Source organism: Bos taurus, chromosome 21, assembly GCF_002263795.3.
Source record: "Bos taurus isolate L1 Dominette 01449 registration number 42190680 breed Hereford chromosome 21, ARS-UCD2.0, whole genome shotgun sequence".
Classification (NCBI taxonomy): Eukaryota; Metazoa; Chordata; class Mammalia; order Artiodactyla; family Bovidae; genus Bos; species Bos taurus.
Window position 1 is genome coordinate 5504477 of NC_037348.1, and position 25445 is coordinate 5529921.

Below are 25445 nucleotides of genomic sequence, written 5' to 3' on the forward strand. Positions count from 1 at the left end.
TGTTTACATATATACTTTTCTTTTTTCCTTAGGGCATGGTTTCTCAGAGCATGTCTTAGGTCAGAACGCTCCATCACAGTGGCATAAACCCTGATGAAAACCATACCAACACTGACCTAAGTAAAATGGCAAAGTCCTTCTCATTTATTTCATTGCATCTAAAGCTTTGCTTCATCTAAGCCTTACCAGATTTGCACACCTGCACATATTTGCACTAGGCTTCCTAGATCATGCCATGAAAGTCTTTCCTGCTTCTGCAGGTGTCACACTAGGTAGGTGGGAGAGGCCAGGACTGAAGCATCTCACACAGGATGTGCTTTTCTGCAAAGTCTCTGATGCTATCTTTCCAAATCCCTGGCCTCGGTGTCCTTCTCCTTGAATGAATATGAAATCCTCTCCCCCAGGCCCTTGTCCTTCGCACCCCATCACGAAGAAGAGACGTGCCGGGGAGTTGGGTGGGATTTGGGCACCCTTTCTGCTTGCCCGGGGGCTCCTTCCCTCCTCTCTACTCAGCACCTCCACTAGCACCGTTCTCTCTTCCTGGCCCCCAGCATCATTTACTGTCTCTGCCATCGAGCTGCAAGTAACTCCCACCTTAAAACATAACCCTCCCTTGACCCCTGCCCCTCATGTCCCAGGCAGACACCACATTTTCTCTGCTTCTCTTATTCACAAACCCACATGTGCTTGTCTGTATGCATGTGGACTGCTTTCTCTCTTGAGCAGACGCCATCAGGATTTCAACTCACCATTCATTAAACACCTCTCACCATGGTCATCCACGACTGCTCCCCATCCACCGCTGCCCCCCACTCTGACAGCAGCAGGTTATGGCAAGCCTCGGATGTTACCTGGACTCCTCCTTGCCTTCCCAGAACACCACCATGTACTCCTGGCCCTGGGATGAGAAGAAGGACGTCTGCTTCCCACAGGGCAGTTGGTACATGAAGGTCGCAAAGGTCGGGTCCTTCATCTGGCTCACCACCGCCAGGGCCAGTGGTCGCTGAGGGAGACAGGCCCACAGAGACATGAGTGAGGGTCACTTACAACCAAATGAGTGCCCACCCTGTCCTCAAAACTAAGGGTCTTAAACCAGGAAGAAGTAGAATCTGCTTATTCAGGACCCAACCGAAATAAGAAGCCAAAACAACTTCAGATACCAGAAATAAACCCTCCCAGGCGTCTAGGTCACCATCATCCATGGCAATTCAAAACCAGGTGGTCAGGTGAGCATAAGCTCTGATATTCCAACCCTTTTGTCCAGGGACACACAGTTGTAGAAAGAATTTTTCTCAAACCTCATTTACTCTCAATAACCAAATCTAACTTGATAAATGAGTTTTAATCCTGAAACCACTGATCTCTTCCAAAAACAAAATGATAGCTTCAAAATGATAATATGACTCCTGTTTCTCATGAGCAAACTTTCTTCCCATTCCTTTAAAAAGAGATATGAACATTTGCACTGCTCTTGCCTGGGGGCTATACTGCTATAAAGGGGTTGGTTTGTTTTATGTGCATAATGATGTAACATAAAAGTTGGGGAGGAAAAGAAACTTTGCTTTTCCTGAGAGTGATACCACACAAATAAAATGAACCGGGTGTGTCAGAGTAATACATATATCTTTGTAAAAGAGCAGAGAAGAGCCCATTTGTTTTAGACCCTCAGTGAAGAGTGGGCAGGCAAGCACACAGGTGCGCTCTGGTCACCCACAGCCTCCACCAGCTGCTGGAGCTGCGAGGACCCCAGGTACCTTCTCGGGCTTCGTATCCCAGCACTCCATCATAAGCGCCTGCAGTCGGTGGAACTGCACTTCCTCCGGCTGACCCAGAACTGGGCGGATGCCCTTGGACAGCTTCTTGGAGATCTGGAGCTGGTGCTGGCCCAGTGCGGGCCGCTGTCCTGACAGCAACTCGTACAGCACCATCCCATAGGAGAACATGTCTACCTGGGCAGAGAGGCAAGCCAAATCAGACACCCTGCCTGGGCCCAGCAGATCTTGCAAGCTGGTCCTGACAGAGAGGGAGCAGGGAGACACATTAGAGAAGGAAAGCGTGGGTTCTGCCCAAACGAAGGCAATCATCAATTCACCCATCCATCCACCTCTCTCCACCTGTCCAAACATTCCACCAACATCTGACCTTCCATGACTCTGTCCCCTAATCCATCTATCTTCCAGTCCTGTTTTCCCTTCCTTCCTCCCTCCCACCTTTCCATCCAACCATACATCTACCCACACACATGATCACCTTCCCTTCTGCACATTTATCTGTCCATCCTTCAATGTATCCATAAATGCAGCCCTTTGACTGTCCTGTCCATTTACCCATCTTCCAAAACTTCCTTCCTTCCATCCACCCACTGAACACATGATGAAAACCTGGTGTCAAGCACTGCATAAGGGTTTGAAGGATGCCATGGTACTTTCCCTTTATCAAAACAAGGCAGGAAAATGCAAACCCTTGGTTTAACACGCTTGATAGTAGGAGTACATGCAAATCACAAAAAAGGGGAAAGTCTCCCAGATCACAACATCTTGATTCATCTAAATGTCATGAAAAGTCCCCTAAAGGAGAGCGTGACACAGGTCTCCATAAGGGTCAAGAAATAACCTTTTAGCAGGAAAATGGCTAAGACAGACCTGAGCGTTTTCAATGTGAAGGTTCTGTTATAAATTTAGTTATGAGGTGCTTTGCCGCCTGCTACTCAGAAGCTTATTTTTGTCACCCTGATTTGCCTTTTCTATCTTGGTTAATAGCCACGGTGCTGGGTTAACATGTTTGGGTCATTTGTGGAGCCATCAGTCAATGACTCATCTGCAAGTCACCAAATAATGAGAAATTATAGATAAGAGGAGTTTCACTGCTGGATCACTAATTAGCCAGGGCCAGCCCTAGATGCAAGGTGAGCACTGCAAGAGAATTTGGAGTTGTCTGTGTACCTGCACCTACCCAACAGTCCTCAGGGAAGAAGGCCCTGTCCCAGTCAAGGTTGGCCACACGGCTGTCTAGGAGGCTCTGCTGGACCTGCCGGAATCACTCTCTCCTCCTGGCTTCAGTGACACTGCCTTTTGATCTGACCAGGGGCCTTTAGCAGCTTTATCTGTCTGTTGCTCATAAGCCACTGCGAGGCTGGTCCTCTGTCCCCCTTTTGCATATCTGCCTGGCAGAAGTGGGACCCAAGTCTGGACGCGTCTCTGTCTTGGACTTTTTGTCCACTGTGCACAGCCTCTACTGTGTTTCTGAACTGAGGTTTGAGAATTCTGAGGTTCGGTAACTGTTCTGCAGCTAAGGAGATGTCACCCTTGACGTTTCCAGGTGGACACAGGCCTCTGTGCCCTTCTGGTTCATTCCAGGGCCTCCCGGTCTAGCACGGGAGAGGAGAGATGTGTGCTTGAGGGTGTGTAGAGCCCAGAGCTGCAGGTGCCCCAGGACCAGGCCATCCTGGGCCAGGGGACTGCTGTGGGTGGGCCGTACCTTCTCGTCATACACGATGCGAGGCCGGATCTCCGGGGCCTGGTAGCCGGGAGTGCCCTCCACGCCAAGGGCACCCTCGTGGAACGACTGCCGGGAGATGCCGTAGTCGGACAGCTTGATGTTGATGTGCTCCTTAATGTCCAGAGACCAGACCAGGATGTTGTCGGACTTCAGGTCACAGAAGATGATGTTCTTCTTGTGCAGGTAGGCCAGGCCAGAGGCTATCTGGTAGGCTATTTTTTGGGTGAGCATGTGTCCCAAGGGCATAAAGGAGGAATCTTGGCAAAGAAAAAATATCAAACTATTATCATAACAATTCTTATTTTCTTACCTCTGTCTTCCCCAGTATTTTATAGTCTACACATGCATTCTCATTGTTCTCTAGGCTGGGTGCCAGAAGAGACAGAGGACAACCTTCTTAGGATTATTTATGTTAGAGATGCTTGTTGTGAGTGCTTCATTCACAGTATCTCATGCCTGCAGTGGTTGGTGGTTTTACTTAAAAAAAAAAAAGCCAGGATTCAAAATTCCTAGAGCTCATCTCAGGCCAAGATTGCTACTATAATGTCAAGGAGTGAGTTGCAGGTATAAGAACTCCATTAAAAAAAATCTCTTCTGTTGAAAGAGAAATAATTAATTTTAATTGATTAATTTTAATTGCATTTCTTCTTCCTGAGTTAAAAGACAGCTCTTTCCCTCTATCAGTTCTTTGGAATTTAGTTACTCACTTCTTAGGGAAAGTGTTCTGAAGTTTTGTTGAAAAATAATGTAGGCTAAAACTGACCGCAGGGCCTCGGATGTTTAACCATGGTGGATGGACACGGAGCCCTGTGGGCAGAGAGAGACTTGAGCGGCCGCAGGCTTCCCAGACTCTGCTGCTTGGGGCTGCCGGGGTTGCCTCCTTTGACGGTCTCACTGCCCTCCAAGGGGGGCTATTACCTCCTTTGATGGGTGAGTAAATGAAGCAACTTCCCAGATCATGGCAGAGAACCTGGACTCAGAACATGGTTCTGTCTGACTCCAAGCGGCAAGCTCCTCCAGCGGTGCCAACGCCACTGCCTGGCACTGAGGCCTGCAGATGCTCTCCTGTTTCCACCGGGCATGGCGCACGAGACTCCGGCAGCCATGCCCGGCCCTGGCTGGCTCCCTGGGCCCTGTGCTGCCTGCTGTGGGCCCCTGGGGGAAGATTCCAGGTGCAGCGCTTACCTCTGGCGTTCTCGGACAGCACGGTGTTGAGGCTGCCCAGTGGGGCAAGCTCCAGGGCGAAGCAGAGCGGGTGGATGCTGATGCCGATGAGGGACACGATGCAGGGGTGCTGCAGGGCGTGCAGCATGCTGGCCTCCTGCCGGAACTCCGAGAAATTCCTCATGGCGTCAGTGGCCCGCAGGTGCCTCAGCATGGTATCTGCGGGGAGAGCTCGGCTGTCAGCGCCACCCAGGGTGGGGGCCTCGCCAGGCTCAGAGCCACCTCTCGGGGACTCCCGGGGCTGGCTGGGGCCAGGACTTGTACCTCTGGGGGCTGCAGTATCGTCACCCAGAATCAGGCACCAAATGGGGGCACTCCTGAGGCATCTGGGCTGGTATCAAGCCCCTTCCTCGGGCACCATACTTGTCAGCTGCTACACTCGGTGTTCCACACTCTTTCGTGGAGGGCTGCACACCCCCACCCTCATCACCCACCCTGCTGCCTTCCCCCCAGCCTGCTGTTCACCACCTAAGGCTCTCAGGTGCATCTTATTCCAAAACTGCAGCCCTGAGGGCCACCCAGAGCCTAGCAAGTAACCAAGCCCCCACTGCTCAGCTGCAAGGATTCTGGGGGCTTGGTCACTGCTGCTCACCTTACCCCTAGAGGCCGGGGCCATGAAGGCAGACCGGACTACCGCCCTCGTGTCGGCCAGAAGAAAAACCACAGGGCGGTCACGGGCCTGTGACAGGCCATCTCAGGCCAAAGAAGGAGCATCTAGGGGCAACGGTGGGCTGTGCTGTAACATTCTCCCACTGCCTCACAATCACCCCACATGGAAGGCGTTTGCCTGAGTCCCCCTGAGGGGCCTTTTCCACCCATCGGTCACCCACCAGGCTGTGGCCAGCCCTGGGTCACTGAGCAGTATCCACCTGGTACTGCTTGTCCTCTTGGGTCCTGATCTGTCCCTCCCCTGTTCAGATTCTAAAATCAGGAATCACTGGACATGGAAGTTTAAACAGCAGAAAGAAAATCTTGGCAGTTAAAATGGATCGATTGTGCCAGATGGATGTGTGAGCCAGACAAATTTGTTTTTAAGTGTAAAAGTTGTTTTTCACATTGGGCCTTTAAACCATTAATCAAGTATTTTTGACTATGGCTGAAGTCTCTGCCCCAGTTTAATGAACAGCCAGCCTTTCTCTTGACTCCCGATGTGTGCCAGCCTCTCGCACATATGCAGGCTCTCTCTGTTCCCGACAGGCCCAGCCGTGCCCAGGAGTACCCCACCCTAATGCTTGGAGCCTGGTAAGTCAGGACGTTTGCTGGGCAAGCCTCTCCTCTTTGTCTTCCATTGTGGAGTTTTCCTGGCTGTTCTTGGGTGTTTGTCATTTCATATGCATTTTCTTTTTCTTTCAATTTTAATTTATTTATTTGGCCCTGCTGCACGGCACACAGGATCTTAGTTCCCTGGCTGGGGATCGAACCCCTGTCCCCTACAGTGGAAACACAAAGTCTTAACCACTGGACCACCAGCAAAGTTCCCATATGAATTTTAGAATTAGTCAGATTTCTCTCTCTTTCTCTCTCTGCCTCTATCTCTCACACACACTGCTGGAATTTAGATGAGAACTAAATTGAATGATATCTATTAATTATTTCTCAATATCTTGTGGCTTAATGGCTGCCACGGAAGGCATTGTCTAATGGGTCATTGTTGCCAAATTTGATGTTGAGCTCACATCTAGCAACTGTATCAAACTCTTGCTGGCTCTGACACTTGTTAATAGTCTCTTAGATTTCCATTCTCTTCCCACGTCTACAGTTTTGCCTCTTCCTTTCTAATCTGGTTCTTCACATTGTTCCACGATTCTAATTTTCTACCAAGAGTGTAAATTCCTTCTGTGATCATGACGATAACCATGCTAAGCCAGGGGCCAAGAGAAATGCAACCCCAGTGGCTGGAAGGTAGAAGGCCCCCACGTGCTCGCCTTTGATGGGCATTAGGTGGTGGCAGGTGGCTCTGGAGCACCTCTGAGCTGCACAAAGTCAGTGGACAAGGGCGGGAGGGGAGGGGGTGAGGGAAAAGCTACCCATGATGGCTCCCCAATCCATTCATCTGGACTGGGACTGAGACTTAGCCACTATCCTTCCCTTGGTAACTGCATGGGGGGCGGGGTGAGTCCCCAGGGTGAGGGGTCCACTTGAGGTCTGCCTGTGTGCCCATCATGTGGGCACTGTGCTCGACATGCAACGGATAGAAATTGTAAGGCTGGCCCATGCTCTTGGGGGCTCATGTCAGACAAGAAAGTCACCTCCGAAAGCAATTTCTAGGCCGTGCTCCTCCTGATCCTCAGTCTTGGCCCACGTCTCACCAGGCAGAAAGCAGGACCACCCCTGGGGCCCACACTGGCATCATCCCCATCTTCCGCTGCCTGTGTGGCCTCGGGCATCTGAGGTGGTACAGGTTTGGACCGAGGGAAGACAGGTCTGAAAAGAAACAACCCAGGGCCCTGTTTACCTGCAGGGGCATTTGCATAGTTCTTGAATTTCTTGATCTGGAATCGCTTCACAGCCACAGGCTGGCCTTGGTACCTGGCCCGGTAGATGACGGTGCCACTCCCACCTTGGCCCAGGACAGCGCTCTCATCCTCGCTGTGCTCCAGCTTGCTGTTGTCCAAGAAGAGTCTGCCAGAAACACCGTGTGTGTGTACTGGGGGTCAGAACAGACCTCCCTCCTGCCCCATGTTCCCCCAGAGATGCCCACCAAAGTTAGAGGCGGGTCCTGGGCTGGGTGGGTGGAAGAATGTGCTTGGCTATCAGTTCCCACTGAGCAAAGTCAGGGTTCAAAGCCACCTGGTGGGGGGTCAGACAGATCTGGGATAAATGCCAGCTCTGGGTAGGTCACTTAGCCTCAACAAGCCTTGGTCTCCTCTGGAAAGTGGATTCATAACAGGAATGGTCTCAGAGGTGTGAATGTTGACTGGTATAGGATGGAGCTTCCAAAGGTGGTGGACACAGAAAAAGAATTCCTGTGGACCATTTCCTCCAGAAGGAAAATGCTTTGAGAGCTAGTATCTATTGGAAATTGCATATATTTATTGCTAGGTTAGCTGTCTCATTTCTTACTAGTAAGCCAGTGATTGGCCATGTAGAGCTTCTGGTCAGTGTGTCTAGTGTCCTGACAACTGATGGCTGGGATTTCACCCAAAGGCAGGGATTTAGACCTTCCCACCTGTTTGTATGTTATAATCCTAGGTCAAAGGGAGACTTCTGTTGGAAGTACTGCAAGTCACTCCTGGGACGGACGGAAGGTAGATGGGGGAGGGAGGAGGGGAGGGTGGCAGGCGAGCACCCGAATGTCCTCCCATCTCAGGGTCCCCCCGGCCCTGCAGAGGTCCCCAGGTCTTTCTCCTCAGCTACCTCCACCAGGTGCCTCCACCGGAGCTCTCCTGACCGAACAGACTGACCCCTTCTGCCCCTCATCATCATGCAGTCTTGCACACGCCTTCCAGGAAGAGACTGTGCAGCAGCTGAATCTCTGCAGAGCCTGACCACATCGCACTCCAGGCAGATGCAACTGTACTCGCGGCGGACCCGCAGCTGAGGAGGAACCGGGCTATTCTCCAAATGCCCACCCCAAAACACCTGCTCAGGAAGTGTGGCCCTTGGGAGCCTCCTGAGACAGGGAACAGTGGGAATGCTGGAGATCCCTCAGGGCCTTCTGTCAGGACTCCTGAATAGGGACACAGGACGAGGCTCTGTGGAGCCAGACTCTCCCTGCCTGCACCTGCCCAAACTCCCAGCTGGGGAGCGTGATGCTTTGAGGTCCTGGTGGGACATCAGCCAAAGTTTCCAGAAAGTCTCTGCTGGATTGTGAACCCTGTTCAGATTCTTGGGTTTTTCAACTCCCAGCCAAGTACTTTGGTTTAAGAACCATGCTACAGCTTGTAATTAGATCCAAACCAACAGGAACAACCAACCTGGCTTTCCAGATTCCACACAGTAGATTCCAGAGTCCAGATTCAGTGGGGGCATAAAACATAAAAAGGTTCAGCAAATAAATAAAAACACTAAAATTTGGGGCTGTTTAATTGGGCACCCCATCATGAAATTTGATTCATACATATATAAAACTCTGTATGTGGTCTCTGAGAAGTGATGACCCCCATGTTAAAGATCTAGGAATAAAAGGAAGTTATTTCGCAGAAGAGTAGTATTTAATTTTCATTTCCACCAATGAGGTAACTGGGGAATATGAAAAAGAACCATGGGGGAATTTCTCCAATGTAGGAAGTGATTTCTTAGTTTAATAGACTCATCCAGAAGCATGTTTTGGAGCCACAGTTCTGCAGTATCAGAGTATTCTACATCCATTTTCTGGGGTCAGGGAAACAATTTGGAAAAAATGATGATACAAATATTCTTACACCCCCAAGTTTAATTTTCTTTAAAGAAATCAGATAAAGCAATTCTTTGAATAAGAAAACAATTCCAAAACACTCCAAAAACACTGCTAACCAACAAGGTCAAATTCTTTCCAGGGAGACCAAATCATGGCTTCTGGTTTCCATGACTACTTGGATTCTGTGATGGTTTCCTACAGGACGGGACCACAAAGTGTTCTCTCTTTTCTCCAGCATTATCTCCCCAGTTATTATCTTAGATTAGTATAGATAGACTCATCTTTAGGGATAGATTCAGGGGATCTAAATGCTCAGCACCAGAGCAGCAGTAAGGAGTCATCATTTGCCAAGAAAGGAAAAGGAGGTGGTAGGTCTGGGAGTGCTTCCTTCTTGGACACCAATGAATCTTTGTCTTCTATTCCTTGATCTGGCGGCAAAGTAGGAGTCAGAGAAGAGGGTCAGCTCAACAGGAAAGAGTGCCAGCTAACGTAAGGGTGAGATGGGGTGGGGCCCCCAAGGTGACTTTGCCCTCCAAGTGGTCTGCCTGCTGGCTGGGCCTGTGTGCCTCACAGACAGAGAGTGACAGCCTGGCTCCCTTTAGGCAGCCTAGGCCAGGAACCTAGATGCCACCCGGGGCTGGATGGGAAGCAGTAGGTCTATGTGTCAGCATGGAGGCCTACCTGGCTGGGAAGTCGGTCATGAACAGCTCGGGGACCAGTTCCTGGAGAGGCACCAGGAGGTCAGGGTGCCTGGGGCAGGAGATGAAGTCCCGCTCAATGGCTGTCAGCACGCAGTCCTCCATGTCGAAGTACTGCACGTCCTCTGACCTCTCGCTGGGGTTGCTGTGCTGAGCCCAGGAGGCCTCGCAGACAGGGCAGGGCACATACTGCTCCATCAGTGGGGTCCCGTCACTTTCCGTGGCCGTCAGGGCTAAACAGGGACAGAGTGGGCATCAGCTCACCCGAAGGCAGCTGCAAGCGGGCCCCTGACAAGCACCTGCACCCCCGGCTGGGTGGGCCTTTCACAAGAGAGGGGTCTGCCTTCCCTGGCCTGAACCCCCAGGAGAGGCTGAAATGTGACTGTCACACTCTGGTTCCTTTTTGGAGGGCACTATCCTCAATCCTAAAAGACACTTGCAGGGAGGGGCCAGGGATGCCCTGGACAGTCGCCAAGGGTGCAGACCCTGAGCCAGCTGGCCGAGGAGGTGCTGAGAGTCTGGGGATCCCTGTGCAGGACACTGCAGGCCGGGTCTGAGCTACGCCACACTCAAATGACTAAAATTACCTTCTCGTAGGCCCCTATCAATGCCTTTTCTCCTTGTAGGTCACCTTTCCCGTCAACACGCAAAGGACACCAGACCCTGGTGTCCAGAGCATGCCCAGCCGTGTCTCTTGTTTGCTCTGATGCTCTCCTGGGCAGCCAGCTCAGGAGGCCAGAGGACTGGACTGGCAGGCCAGAGGGGGTGCTCAGATCTTAGACCCACTCTCCGCTCTCTCAGTCTCTAGCCTTCCAGCGCTCACAGGGAAGAAGTGGCCTGGTTTTGCTCAAACGGCCTCCTCCGTGCGGGATACCCCGCAGTGGATTTGTCTCCAGTTCAGTAACAAAACAAACAGAGGACCTCAATGGCTCTACTTCAAAAAGTATTTTCTTTGGGTGGACTGTCAGTGAAGAAACTGATCAAAGGGGCTGGAAAGGGCTGCGTGGGTGGCTGATCACTGCTGGGACTTGGGGGTTTGGGGTAGGCATGGAAGGAGAATGGGGGCTCTTGGCAGGTGTTTGTGGAAGCTTCCCTCCCACCCCTGCGCAAGGGCGGTTTCGGGCTCCCCTCTGGATTTCAGCAGCTTTGTCCTTACCACGTAAACAAGACCATGTGAGGCGCCTATCGAAGGTCCTCCTAGACCACATGTGGTACCTGGGGCATTCTTCCTACACGCTGGGCGCCAGGGCCCAAGTACTGCCTCCAGGGCCCCATCTCAGCCATGGCGCCCCCGGCTATGCCTGCAGCTGGACCCCCAGGGCTCAGAGCTCCACCAGAGGGCTGCTAGGACCCCTCTGGTTTCCTAGGGCTGAATCCCAGCGGGATTTCTGTTCTCCAAATGGGCTCCACCCCAATTTATAAAGAAATACTACCATGAGCCAAGGCCTGGTTCAAGAACGCTTTCTTACCGGGAAACCACTGATCGATCAAGGAATTGACATGGTCTGTGATAAAAGCCATTGCCGAGAAGTCCCTTATTTCTGATTGGCACATGATTTTTATTCCTCCGCTTTTTTTCTTTTTCCAGTTCACATCCGAGGATTCTACACTGCAACCCAGAAACCAAAAGAGGTTCATTGCAATTGGCTGTGAAGGGCCCTGGGATAAGCTCTCTGCCTCCAGGGTGAGGGTACAACTCCCAGGAGACTGCTCCCCTGGGGGTGGGGAGGTCCTGAGTCCGTGTACTTGTGTGTATGGCCCTGCCTTGTCCCCGTGCTGCCCCCAAATGGTGAGGTGGACACGAGGATCTTGCCGTAAGGGGTGCTCAGGCTGAGCTCTGAGCCTTCGATGTGACCCTGGGAAAGGGTTTCCCATCTGAGCCACAGGGCTTTCGTCCATCGAGTGATGACTGTGCGCTTTAAGTGCGACTGTTACCTGAAAGCCCCAGGCACCAAGCATGGCCCAGACCAAGCCCTCACAATAGTCACTTTCCCCTCTCCCCCTCTCTTCTCACAGAGCTGACAAATATTTTGAAAAACTCAAAGTATGAAATAATCCTGTGTATATCAAATTAAACCTGATTAAAAATCAGTTATTAACCTGTTGAGCCAACTTTTTCTCTCCCTCTTTCTCTTCCCCACCACCAAAAAAAAGAAAAAAAAGAGCACAGGAAAAATGTACTGTTAGGTATCACGAGATGTGGTCTGGGGAACAGTGTCTTCCCCTGGGGCGCGCTCTCTTAGGACGAGGCGGAGGTGCACAGGACAGCTGCGAGGCCCTAAGGAGCCCCCTCAGTGACCGGGGTGCTGGGTGCTCTGACCCTGAGCTCGGGGGCCGCCCACTGCCCTCCCACCGGGCTCGGTCCCCACACCCTCCCTGGCCTTTCCTGTCCTGTCAGGAGAGCGGAGGAGGTATGAGGAAACGGGGACCCTCTCAGACATTTGCTAGCGGGGGGCCTTTCTACTTCCAGCAAGCTTCTTGAGAACGGGGCTGCCCTTGAGAACGGGGCTCTGCACGCCAAGCGGACAGGCGTCCAGTGGCGGCTCCTCTGGGGGCCATTCCCAGCACGCCATGGAGGCCTAGTCAGGTGAGCCCCTCATGCACCTACCTGAGGTAGCCCCCATCAAACGTGACCAGGAGCCCCTCCTGCCAATAGATGGTCTGGTTCCTTTTCACTCTGAATGTGCTGCAACGATTTCTCTGGTTTCCTGTAAAACTATAAATGGTGACTTTCCTGTGCCTGCTCTTAGTATTCTTCCTGTTTTCAAACAGCTGAAAGAGAAAAGACCCTGCTTGAGTATTCTGGGCTCTGTGCTGGCCCTGGGCAGAGCTGTGAGGAGGCCCGTCTGGCCCCGTCTGGACAAAGGACACCGCCCGTCTTCCCGTCCCCCGCCCTCCACATCCTCATCTTGCTGCCAAACGAAATGCTGCATCATCTAAAGGAGTCTCTAGGATACTCTGGGAACACATTTTCCCTAAAACACAGAAAACAGGCCTTCTTTTCCCTCCCTGATTTTATAAGCAAAAAATTACCTTAGAAAATGTGGAAAATACAGAGAAATATGAGAGAAAATAAAATACCAGTTTAACACACAGGTCATGAAAATTTTGGTATATCTTATTCTAGGTTTTTTCCTATCTATCTGTAATGTTTATAAAACAGCTGAGGCCATATTTTGTAACTTTGCATTTATAAATTTCTAATTGTGTGTACTTTTAAAAACTTTGCTTTTCCTGTCTGATTAGAAACTCATAAAATTCATTTTTCTAAATCTCAATATTTTATTAAGTAATTTGTTGAGTCATTCTCTTCTTTGGACTTTTAGATTGGTTCCAGTCTTTTGCTATTACGGATAAGCCAAATGAACATGAAAAAACCACAGAGCTTTCTCTGATTTCAAATGACTGCTATAGTTCAGATTTATAGCTGTAGGATTACTGGGTCAAAGGGCTTGAACGTCTTCAGGCTCTGGATTCCTAGTGACGAATCGCTTCCAGGGTGACTAAACTGTACATCCACTCACCATGACGTGCAAACTTCCCTGACTGCTGGGCTGGCTGTCAGCTCTCTGCTAGTTTGATAGGTGAAAAGTAGTATATTTTCCATGCTTGAATCTGCATACCTTTGATTACTTCTGAGACTGAATTCCAGCAAAGCTTCTTTTCCTAATTCTGAGTGAGGGATGCTGCTTTGAAGGGCCCTCACCCGGCCAGCCACTGAGCACCCTTAGGAGCTCAGGCCTCACACGACGCCGAGCTTGGCGGGGGGTGGCGGGGTGTGTGACCTCCCACTTAGAACACGGCAGGAAGCAGAGTTCAAAGGGAGGGAGGGTGACAGCGGGAACACTGGGAGAGCCGGCCCTGCGCCCACTCCTTCCCCTGTCAGCACACCCAACTGGGTTGCTAACAAGCCTCTTTCTTGCTAACACAATCTGTGAGAGGTTTTGGTACTTTCAGGCTCTTGCATTTACTTTTGAACATTTCAGTAAAATGGGAAGATCAAAGACTATCTCTATTTAATAGGCAGGAAGTTTAATTCCATAAGGGCCTTATAACTCGAACATGTCAAAGGCAAACTCACACTGAGTTTACTGACCATTTTTCAACAATTCTGGCTTATGTCAGGGGTTCTCACAAGGTGAAGTAGGTTGGAATTCTCTGGAAGGCTGAGAAACAGAGCCCTGAGTTCTATACTGGTGCTTCTAATGCAGGGGGTTTGGAGCAGGCTTGAGGGCTACCCTAAGAGCTCAGTTGCTAAAGAATCCACCTGGTTCAATTCCTGGGTCGGGAAGATCTGCTGGAGAAGGTAAAGGCTACCCAGTCCAGTATTCCTGGGCTTTCCTTGTGGCTCAGCTGGTAAAGAATCCACCTGCCATGTGGGAAACCTGGGTTCAATCCCTGGATTGAGAAGATCCCCTGGAGAAGGGAAAGGCTACCCACTCCAGTATTCTTGCCTGGAGAATTCCATGGACAGAGTAGCCTCATGACTGAGTGACTTTCAGTATAGATTCACTTTGAGAATCTGTACTTCTAACAAATTCCCAAGTGAGGCTGATTCTGCTGGCCCAGGAACCCCACTTTGAGAACTACTGCTCTAGCCAACTGCCACTTCTATATTATTGCCCTGCATGAAATGAATATTGACTGATAGCCAAGCCCTCCTCCAACAACCCTGGTGAACCCACAGAAAAGAACTCCTTCCATTAGGTCTTTACTCCTCCCAGACCAAGTTAAAGCTCTATGCCAGTGGTTCTCAAGCTTGACTGGACAGCGAAATCAACCACCTGGAGAGCTTTAAAAAATATGATCCCTGTGTGCCACACTCACAGATTCTGACTTGTTGGTCTGTGCCTATTAAGAGGTCCCCAGGGGAGTTCAGTCACAGCCTGAATGGCAAAACCATGATTCTCCCGGCCTCACCCCTGAGCAGCAGCATACTCAAGGTCAGTGTCTGGATAAGCAGATTGTGAGTCCCGGTCCACAGCCACGGAGCCAGGGAATGTGGACGTCGGTAAGACTGAAACCACTGCTCCTCATGGGATAGTCTGCCCAAGCCAACTGGGTGCTGATTTGGCATTCACAGAATGACTCAAGTGGGTCTGTGGCCCACAGGATAGGAGGCAGCCGTGCTGTACCAGGGTCCGGACCCTAAGCCAGCAGTTCTGCTGCAGGAAAGGTCTTCAGTCAGGCTCCTCCAGCAAAGGGTATCTCCCTCCCCCGACTCCCACCAGAGCATGGCCGCAGGTGCTTGGCCTGCAAGCAAATAGTGCTCTATGCAGAAAACACAATACCTGGAGGTCCATCTCAGCCAAGCTGATCAGCATCCGGGCTATAAACCGCTGCCAGAAGCCAACCGGGACGAAGCTCATCTTAAACACTCTCTGAATGGTGTTGGCTGTGGGGTGCCGCATGCCGTGGGTGTCCAGGCCCGGTTTGGATGGAAGGAGATGTGGCAGGAGATAGCTGAAACACCAAAGGGGGCTGGTGAACTGGGGCCTGAGCTCTGCTGTGGGGCTCTGACCCCTGCAGACAGCCTGGCCTGGGGCGGGATCTGCTGAAACAGCTCAGGTTGCTGGGTGCCTTCCTCCCAGGGCCTTTGGAACCATTTTTAGAAAGAGGGGGTAGTTTATATGGTAAGCATAAATACTCCAAGAGAAAACGAAGATAGGCATAGCGAATCAGTTTGTTGAAGTCTCTAAGATAGAGACTAGAACATGGCGAGGGAAGACGTGAAAACATCTGTGGTCATAAACACAGACACAACAAATCACAGTTGGTTCTCTGTAAACCGGGTTGCGATTGGGGAGTCACTTAAAATTAACTTCGATGGTGAAGGAAAAACAAATACAGCTGCACAGTTCCAAGCACAAGATATCGGGGTCAGAGAAACGTCTTTGGCTTTAGAAGCTACTTATTGTTCTTGGCCAGTTGAGACAACACAATTACCTTGACATTTCTAATGAGGCTCTTTGTGCAAAAGAATGATGTTTTATAAGAGCACTCTTACTCATCACAGTGTCAGTGAGCTGTTCACGACTGTGATCATTTGCAATGAGCTGAAACGAGGGAGGTCCCTCCAATAATTCCCTGAAAACCAGCATCTTCTGTGTGTGCTGGAGGAGCTAAGGTAGCCTTGGGCAGAGCCTTGGGTGTGTCCTTAAAGCCTTGCCTTCAGTTCTCCTAATCCTCTAAAATTCCATCAGTTTAGGTCCTATAAAATGTCTTTAGGACTTTCTGAAAGGAATCCCTGAAAATACTGTAGGAGGAAAATTCAAAGACAGCCTGGGGGTGGAGTACCCAGGGTGTCTTCAGCACACGGCCCTATCCCATTGCCATTTTGCTTCCTTGATGGCGGAAGAATGGGGATGCCAGCCTTGCAGGGTTAGAGGACAGACAGTGGCTGTGTAGGTGAGGTCCAAGGGGACAGATGGTGAGGTCCAAGGGGGACAGATGGTGAGGTTTCGGTCCTTTGCAGCCATTATAGGTCTTGGCCCAAAGGACCTTGTCAACGACCCCAGCTGGAATGCCTCTGTCCACAGCCAGGAATTCTCTGGCACATGCCTTTCAGTTCTGAGAAGTCCTTCTTTATCTCTCTGACCTCAAACAGGAGGCCGTTGTCAGCGCCCAGTGAGATCTAGCCTGCTTCTTCTGCCTACGTCATGTTCAGCTTGGGTGCATGGGACCCCCTCCTTGGCTGTGCCCTGGGACTTCCCGATTCTTTCTATGTGGCCGGCGTGCCCTGAGGGAGGGGGCACGCTCTGTACCCAGGTGCCCCAGCATGCGGCACACACAGCAGGTGTTCAATATTTTTGAAGGTACAGATGACTTAAAAGTCAGCATGGCAAGTTAAGAGGTTTAAACTGATGGGCAAAGGAAGCCCCTCTCAACGTGAGCAGAGCCCTGGGCGAAACCACTGGCACTGGCTTGAGAGCAACCGCTAACAGGGCAGGGCTGCCAAAGGTGTGGGCTTGGGGAACTAAGAGGGGAGTTCTTCATGTGCCTGCCGACTAGAAAGCCACAAAGACCTGGGCACTGCATGGGGTTTGCACTACGGCGGAGCCAGTCCATGATACATCCCTGAGGCTGTCTCAGCAGTTGGGCCGGAGCCTTCCCCAAGTGCTGAGAGCCAGTGCATCCCTGCCTGGAAGAAGCACAAAAACTCTGAAGTGTAGAGAGAGGTTTAGAAACCTTGGAAGGTTTTCCCAGGGACTGCAGGTTGAAAGCCATGCTCTAAAAGGAGCAGCAAATGCCTTTGTTTTTGTTGATCATATAAAAGCTTATGGTGCAAACAGCTGAAACTCCTTGTCTCTGGGGTACAAGGGACCCATTATATCTACACTTAGAGGTAGATATAATGCTCAGACACTCCTGACTTTAGATGGAACTAGACACCACTGACTATGAGTACTTAACGCAAAGATAGTAACAATAACAGCACTGATAATCCTTGATGTCCTGGAAGCTCAAAGGTGCAAGAGATAACGTTTCATAGTTTATATGTACTCTCTGATTTAATCCTCACATTGACTATAATACTAGTAGGTGATTGTATTATTTCTATTTTACATATGAGGAAAAAAAGAGGCAGTTGCTTTTACAGAGTGAGAGTATTTCCGCATTCCTCTAACCTGTTGATAAAATAATCACAAAACTGTCAAATTCCGCCAATGCTGTAAACTCACAGGCTGCTTTACCAAGGGCCAAAGTCAAGGACACACCCTGGCCAGGATGTGAGGGGTCATGTGGATTCTGAATTCCTCTTTAGGGTTTCTCTTTTTAGGACTCACTCTTGGTCCCCGTGGGGCTAAAGCAGGAAGGACTGAGGCCCCTCCCACAGTCATTAGACCAAGTGGAAATGTGGGTGGGAGCTCAGGCAGAGATGGCCTAGAGTTGGCTCCCAAGAGACCCAGTTGGTGCTGATGGAATTGTTCGGCTGGCCACACAGGGGCCAGGCCAGCCCCCTGAGAGTCCAGAGGGTGTTCCCCTGGAGCTCTGGGGTTAAGGGGCCGGTGGTGCTGTGTTCCAAGACAGACATCAAAAGGGTCTGGAGATTTGGCATCCTGGCTACTGCCTCATGGTCAACATCAGCATCAGACCCAGGAAACGGCTGAAACTGAAGTAGAGAAAGGAGGCCCTGAGAACGAAGCCAGAGCTTTGTTAGATTGAACCCACATGCCCCTCGAGTCCTTGCCCTCCCTGCATTTTGAAACTGGGCTAGATGGTTAGCATGCACACTTCGTGAAGCCCGTGCCAACCAGCAGCAGCTGAAGGTCCTCAGCCCTGATCAACCAATCAACCGCCCAAAGCATGAACTCCCCAAAGCTACTTTTAAGGCCACTGCCATGCTTACATGTTTTCCTACGCCTTTCCAATAAATGGGTTTCTTTGAACCCTCTGAACAGAGACACCCAAGGCACAGGGAGAAGCAGCCAGCCGGGACCGGCTGAGCCCGACCACCCTGCCCCAGCCCAGGCAGGCAGCTGCTGTGAGGTCCCATCCTTGGAAACCTTGTCAGGCCACCAGGGGCCCCGGCCTTAATTCCCTCCTGCGGGGAACAGCCGGCTCGGCCCAGTCCGTCGCCTCACCTGTCATTGGCGACGGGCAGGGCGATCTCAAATTTGGCCAGGAACTGGAAGTACTGCTCTTCTGTCTGCTTCGTGAAGCCCGTACCAACCAGCAGCAGCCGAAGGTCCTCGGCTCTGATCACCCCATTCTTGGCCACTGACCGAGAGCCCTTGATGTTGAAGATCCTCTGCAGACACTCGGACAGCCAGATGGGGTCGAGGAAGTAGAGGTTCCTCAGGCCGTGGCTGGTGTCCGGGAAGTGCAGCAGGGAGCCCGTTTCAATGAGGAAGCTGATGGCTGCCCGGGGAGGAGAGGAGAGGGCAGTGTCAAACAAAGGGCAGAAGGGGCTCTGGGTGACCTCCTCCTAGGGGGGCCAGGCCACAGATTCTTCTTAGGAAGCTCCCAACACATGGGGCCCTTTGCAGCAGTCAGCTACCTCCTCACAGGTTCTCAAGAGGCCAACGTACTGACCTCCATAATTCATGCATTCCATCTGTGCAAATCTGCATACACGTTAAAATGGATTTGCCACCCCAAATCGATAGCTGAAGTCTTTGCCGTCATTTGAAAACACACGCAGAGCAATGAAAAGTCTGGGTGCCCCTCCCCAGGACCCCGCCCATGGCTGTGCCTGCTGGCACCCATCTGAGCCCTTGCGGCCCGCCCGCCCAGCCCACCCTCGCTGCTGCCCACCAGACTGCAGGTCCTCGTAGTCCTGGATGTCGCTGCAGGGCATCTGGTCCACCAGCTGCTCTAGCTGCCGGTCTGTCAGGTACTGCACATCGTCACTCAGGCTGCGGTGCTGCTTCTCTGCTAGCACAGCCTCCTGGAGGCTCAAGTAGCTCCTGGGGATCTGGGGCGGGAGGGCAAGGCTGGGCCCTCGGGGCTTGGGGCCGCCCGCCCGCCTCCTGAAGACCGGGCAGGTGGGCTGTCTCTGCCACGGACCCCACCTCTAGAAACCGCTCACAGAGGGGCCTCAGGGCCTGATCCACAGCGTGCACAGCAATGTGCCTCAGGGCAGGGGGGAGAGGGAGGTGCAGACCCCCTGACAGGCAGAGAGCGGGCCCTTCTGGCTTCCAGGGGGTGAGGGGAACCCACCAGCCTCCTGCTTCCTGGGAATGAGGGGTACCCACTAGCTTCCTGGGAATGAGGCATACCCACCAGCTTCCCTGCTTCCTGGGGATGAGGGGAACCCACCAGCTTCCCCACTTCCAGGGGATGAGAGGTACTTACCAGCCTCCCTGCAAGTCGCTGACAGCCGATGGTGCTGCCCACGTCCTTCATGTTGCACGTGACCTGGAAAATGAGCTGCCGCAGCCCTTCCTGACCTTCCAAGCTCTTACAGGAGAGTTCGCTGTGGGTACAAAAACGAAGCGTGCACACTCACCAGACCCCCCTCTCTGATCAGCACGGCAGGGTCTCTGTTTTCCCAAAGGTTCCATCCCAAATACCGGCAAGTTGAGAAAGCTCATGACAGACAGACACAGAGACATACTGAGGCCTGACGCGGTGCAGGGCACGGAGCTGGGGGACCATGGTGTGGCGCCTCAGTCTTTCCAGTGTGCCCATGTCACCCCTCCGCGGCACCCTTGCCCATCCCAGCCCTCAAGACCACTCGGACCCAACAGGCGGCCCAGGGCCACGCCTGGGGGCTGTTGTTGCTCAGAGACCAACAGTGTGCTGGGTGGTGTGTGAGCTCCTGTTTGCTGGTGCCACTGGGGCCGCGCACACAGTGCTGAGCGTGGCGGTGGGGAGACCCAGACGGGAAGTTCAGACAGCGTCTCCAGGCCCTGCCCTGCAGGTCCTCGGGCAGCGCCTCATCTTGCTCAGGCTGAAGCTGCCACACTTCACCCTGGACGGGGCTCCAGAGGATCAAAGCCCCCCTTCGGGAGCCCCCTGTGGGCAGAGCAGCTGTCTCTGGAGAGACGGACAGCGAGGGGCGGGCAGCCACAGCCCCGAGAGGCTGGGTGCACAGGATGCCGTGGGACACTCACTGCAGGTGTTTACACGTGATGTCCGGGAAGCCGGTGGCCCTGGACCCAGAGGGCGAGCGGCAGAGGGCCAGCACGTAGGCGCGCAGAGTGGCGATCCTCTCCACGCGGAATTTGGTTTCAATTAAGTCCAGATGTGTTCCCACCACCAGCACCACAGCATTTGGGGCCTTGGCCTGCAAGAGAGAGTCTGGGCTGAGGATGGGAACAGTCCCCTGGGCGGTGGGTGTGTCAACCCCGGACGCCCACAACCCTCAGCCGGCGCCCCTGAACTCCTCTCTGTAAACTTCGAGGGCCTGCTGCACGCCAGGGGTGTGTGAGGGCCCTCGACTCTTCCCTGGGGTCTCTACCTCTGATTCCTTCAGACCGCACCCCACCTCCTGGCCCACATCAACTTTCCACTGCAGGAGGAGAGCCCTGTTCCCCTCCTGGGTCCAAGATGCGGGGCTCTTACACCGAAGGAAGCAGCAAAGGACAAGGGCACCATCAACCATGTAGCGGAGGAGGGACAGAAGGCTGCGTTTCACGGCGATCTGTGATCCTAGGGCCTCCGTGACAGTGCAGCTAAGCGCACCCTGGGTCTCCCTACCCGTCTTCTGTGCCCCACCCCACCCCTGAGAAGTGCTTGGGCACCTGCGACGTCCTGAGGACTGAAGGCTGGAGGGCGGGGGCCCCCTCACCTCGATGTTGAGCAGCCAGAACTGAAGGCTGGCCACGGCCTCCTCCCCCAGAGCCAGGTTCCAGACCACCACGTACAGGGCCTTGTCTGTGAAGAAGCACTGGTTGACCGTGGCCATGCTGGCGGGGCCGCCGATGTCCCAGACGGTGAACTCCACAGACTCAACCTACTTGAGCAACAGGGCAGCGACAGGGAGACACTTTAGCAACCAGGGCGTTAGCCAGTCCCTCTGAGAGAACTGATCCCTCAGCACGTCGCACACGGGGGTCTGGAAAAGGCGCAGCTGCAGAAAATCACCGCCCACTCTACTGTGTGTCTCAGTGACCAGCCGTCTGAGGGACAGAAGGGGGTCCAGCAGCAGGGACAGAGGTGGGCTCTGGGGGGTTCTATCTCCTGCTGCGGGAGCAGTGGGGGATGGACGGCTGGCTCCCTCGGGCGGGGGCATCTGTGGAGCACAGGAGGGTGCTGTCTGTATCCGTCTGAGGTGCGGGAGGTGAGGGGACGCCTGTCAGAGGAGCCTGAGGCTTCTGGCAGCAATCATAGCAAGACTGACGCTCCGTCTGAGCGCGGGCAAGGCCACGCAGACGCACCGGCCAGAGGGCGGTGGCACAGGGCCCTGACGGAGCACGCTAACAGGTCAGCTGCGGGGCTTCGGGGGAAGGCTGTGTGAACGGAGGTTTCTGTATAGCGCTATGAGGTCAGAGTCTGGCCCGAGCTGCGCTTCTTGGTGGCAAAGAATCATTCCCACCATGATGCAGGTTGGCCTCCAAAACAGCGTGCTGACCGGCTTTTTCGGTAAAAAAAGATGAAAATGGACAGCTGTTCTAAGCTGGCTTAAGGCCCGGCCACACAGAGAGTTACAGAACTGAGCATTCACAAGATCAGGTGGTTGTCCTTCACTGAAAAGGGTAGGCGGAAACGTGAATGATGGCAGAAAGGAAGTGGTGGGGGGCGGGGGGCGGTCACTCCTCAAACCTCAAGACAGCTATTTGCTGAAGAACAGCTGGAAAAAAGCGACACAGAATAACAGCTCAAAAAAGTAGGAGAGAATCCAGAGATTCTGGTTACTTTCAAAAACCTTTGGACATGCGTTACCTAGGTTCACTTCTGGGGTTTTCTTGGGAAGGGGGACGTGCTGGTGTTAATTATTCCACTGTTCCGGCCCTAGTGGGAAGATCTCCACTCTCCAGAGAACTAGTTTCCGAGTCCGTATCTACATTCACCCACCTCACTACAACTGACTCAGATTCATTCCTTTTTATGGGCTAAGTAATAGTCCATTGTGTATATGTGTCACAAGTTCTTTATCCATTCATCTGCTGACGGACATCTAGGTTGCATCCATGCCCTGGCTATTGTAAACAGTGCTGCAGTGAACTTTGGGGTATATGTATCTTTTTGAATGGTGGTTTCCTCAGGGTATAGGCCCAGTAGTGGGATTGCTGGGATGGGCTTCCCTCATGGCTCAGCTGGTAAAGAATCCACCTGCAATGTGGAAGACCTGGGCTCGATCCCTGGGTTGGGAAGATCCCCTAGAGAAGGGAAAGTATTTTGGCCTGGAGAATTCCATGGACTGTATGGTCCATAGGGTCTCAAAGAGTTGGATACGACTTAGCGACCTTCATTTTCACTTTTCATGGTAGTTTTATTGCTAGATTTTTGGGGACTTTCCATAACACAAGGAGCCCAACTTGGTATTCTGTGTGACCTAGAGGGGTGGTGGAGGGAGGCTCAAGTGGGAGAGGATATATATATATATATATATATATACACACACACACAAACACAGTTATGACTGATTGACATATGGCAGAAACCAAAACATTGTAAAGCAATTATCTTCCAATGAAAGAGATTTTTTAAGTTATAAAAAAATAGACATTCAGCTTAAATGCCTAATGACTCAAATTGGATTTCCTTGACTTGCGAAGTGATTTTGTATGAAAGACTCTGCAACAAAATTGGTTTCCAGGCCATGGGGAACATCACGCAGCCTCTGGCCTCAAGGCTGCTGAGTTTATTTTCCACAAATAAACTCCTTGTGTCTGTGTCCCTGTGTGGCCACGTGTATACCATAAACACAGCAACAGGTAAGGGAGGCATCACTGGCACGTGCCCATCCCTTGGGCTGGGATAAAACAGGCTCCCTTCTCTGATTCAAGTGTAAGACAATTCTTGCTTTCATCTGTCTCATACTGAATGGAAAACAGGATGATTAACAGGTTCATTGAAGGACTCATTTAAAATAGGGTTTAGAAACTGGACTTTTCAGAACTTGGGGTGAAAGCAGGTGTCAAGGAGGACAGGGCCTTTGTTCCGGGGCTGCCTTCTCGGCCTTCCTGCTAGGGGTAGGTACTGGTGTGTCTCACTTCTATAGTGGTAGTTCATTCTCCACCATGGGGAAGGGCCCTGTCCCAGGCTGTCTGAATCACAGTCCTTGGGGTTAGAGCTGATGAGGCCTGGGCACTGTGATCTTTAAAAGCTCATCAAAGAAGTCTAACTGTCAGCCAGGCCTGGAACCACTGGCCTGGAACCTCAGCTCAGCTATAAGAGAAAAAATACAAGGACATTTAAGAGACGATTCACTGTCCTTGGCAGGAGCTGGTTTGAAACAGTACATGACGACTCTTGCAAATATCCTGGGACTCAGACACTGGGCACAGAAAGTCCTGGGCTCTCTGGAGAGGAGGAAGCCGGGGCCCTGAGCGCACCCTCCCTCCCACAGGGACTCTGCACGCCAATCATCCTTGACCTTGGCTCTCGAGCCAGCCGGCCTCTGCAGCTCCCACTTGGTGGTCCTGATGGTGGCCTCGCTGTGTACCACCTGGGGGGCCCTCCCCGTCTGTAAGATCTCCAGGAGGGTGGACTTGCCCTGACGCGGCGGACCCACGATGATCATCTTCATCTGCTTGCACTTCTCTGCTTTCCGCAGCTGAGCACGCAGGTAAGACAGCATTGCTTTGGGGCCTGTGCAAAACCACAGCGGGGCAAAGGAGATGCTGCTGCTGACACAGAGCAGGGAACACACTCACAGTTCTTGAGAAACAAAGTCCTGAATGAAGGAGCACCTTCTGTGTATTCTAATGGGATGAACTGAGAAGACTTTTGGGTCTATGGAGAGAAGGTGTGATACAATTCACCCCAAAAGTGAAATCTAAAAGTCAGGGACCTAAAGACAGCATCCTAGTTCTGGAGAACTTGGCAGCATCTTCCCAAATGTGGGAGCTGGATGGAGGCTCCACGGGTCCCCAGGAGTGTCTACTCCAGGTCCTTAGCAGCTAGACTTGAGCATCTTTCCCTGGGAGGCGGGGCTTGTGATGCTGAGGAAGCCCTACCTTCTTTTCTGATCTCTGCAGGCACGTTGATGATATTCAGGTCTTCAATGTCCAACTGCCAGAGGTTCCCCAGCTGCCCCAGCTCAGGAGGGAGCTCTCGGAGGCTAGGATTGCTGAGGGCATAAACACACCATGGGAGCACACACACACCACAGGAGAACACACATACACACCATGGGAGAACACACACCACAGGAGAACACACACACACACCACGGGAGAACACGCACACACACCGCAGGAGAACACACGCACACACTGCGGGAGAACACACGCACACACTGCGGGAGAACACGCACACACACCGCAGGAGAACACACGCACACACCGTGGGAGAACATGCGCACGCACCACGGGAGAACACACGCACACACTGCAGGAGAACACGCACACAGCAGCCTGTCAGCCTCCAGGGCCTGTGGGGGCCACTGACAATCTGTATCCCAAACCAAATATCTTGGGCCCTGATTTCAAGTGTTTCATTTAAATACTAATTCCAAAGACTTTCCAAGTGGCACCAGTGGTAAAGAACCTGCCTGCCAATGCAGGAGATGCAAGAAACGCAGGTTCAATCCCTGGGTTGGGAAGATCCCCTGGAGCAGGAAAAGGCAAGCCACTCCAGTATTCTCGCCTAGAAAATTCCATGGACAGAGGAACCTGGCGGGCAACAGTCCATGGAGCTGCAAAGAATCAGACTGTGCAACTGAACACGCATGCTTTTCCAAAGCCTTTTCCCCTGGGAAGCCAGTGCTACAATGGCAGCTCTGTCTTCTGCAAATCCCCATGGGTTAGAACAGGGTCCCTCCCCCAACTTCCCCATCTCTTCAATTAATTACACTGTCATAAAGATGATCGCTACCTCTTTGAGACAAGGCAACGTAGCCTGAATTATTTTGCACACTGTCTGAATCCTTCGGCACTATTGAGCAGTAGATACTCAGTGAATGAAAGGATGGATGATTGAGCCGCTCTTCCCATTACAAATGAGTGAAATAGCAAGGAAGACGTCCTTGCACAGCTACCCCTACCTCCCCCTCCCCTACCTCTTTGACTAAGTCGGGCTCTGAAAATCCAACTGCTGCTTCTTGGTATGTAGATAATGTCTCCCTGGCTCCC

At 52.2% G+C, this 25445-nt stretch overlaps 1 protein-coding gene, 1 long non-coding RNA gene and 1 other non-coding gene across 8 annotated transcripts in view; 1 reads left to right on the forward strand and 2 right to left on the reverse strand.

Moving 5' to 3' along the window:
* Positions 1 to 25445, reverse strand: part of LRRK1 (leucine rich repeat kinase 1) — a 134832-nt gene that overhangs the window by 12646 nt on the left and 96741 nt on the right. For all 6 annotated transcript variants that reach the window (XM_005221726.5, XM_024981743.2, XM_005221724.5 and 3 more), the window contains 16 exons: positions 24330 to 24442; positions 23747 to 23961; positions 20996 to 21160; positions 20319 to 20491; positions 19558 to 19678; positions 19018 to 19177; positions 18345 to 18621; positions 15051 to 15222; positions 12368 to 12531; positions 11229 to 11368; positions 9743 to 9992; positions 7178 to 7344; positions 4684 to 4881; positions 3478 to 3755; positions 1755 to 1949; positions 852 to 1003 (listed from right to left, as the gene is read on the reverse strand). In XM_005221726.5, the coding sequence (XP_005221783.1) occupies positions 852 to 1003; positions 1755 to 1949; positions 3478 to 3755; positions 4684 to 4881; positions 7178 to 7344; positions 9743 to 9992; positions 11229 to 11368; positions 12368 to 12531; positions 15051 to 15222; positions 18345 to 18621; positions 19018 to 19177; positions 19558 to 19678; positions 20319 to 20491; positions 20996 to 21160; positions 23747 to 23961; positions 24330 to 24442 (2940 nt within the window). The remainder of the gene's footprint in view (positions 1 to 851; positions 1004 to 1754; positions 1950 to 3477; positions 3756 to 4683; positions 4882 to 7177; positions 7345 to 9742; positions 9993 to 11228; positions 11369 to 12367; positions 12532 to 15050; positions 15223 to 18344; positions 18622 to 19017; positions 19178 to 19557; positions 19679 to 20318; positions 20492 to 20995; positions 21161 to 23746; positions 23962 to 24329; positions 24443 to 25445) is intronic.
* On the reverse strand, positions 55 to 121 carry MIR2362 (microRNA mir-2362). Its single transcript, NR_030950.1, has one exon. It is a non-coding gene; the product is annotated as a microRNA mir-2362 (primary transcript).
* Positions 12110 to 12865, forward strand: LOC112443221 (uncharacterized). Its single transcript, XR_003031540.2, has 2 exons — positions 12110 to 12346; positions 12532 to 12865. It is a non-coding gene; the product is annotated as an uncharacterized lncRNA (long non-coding RNA).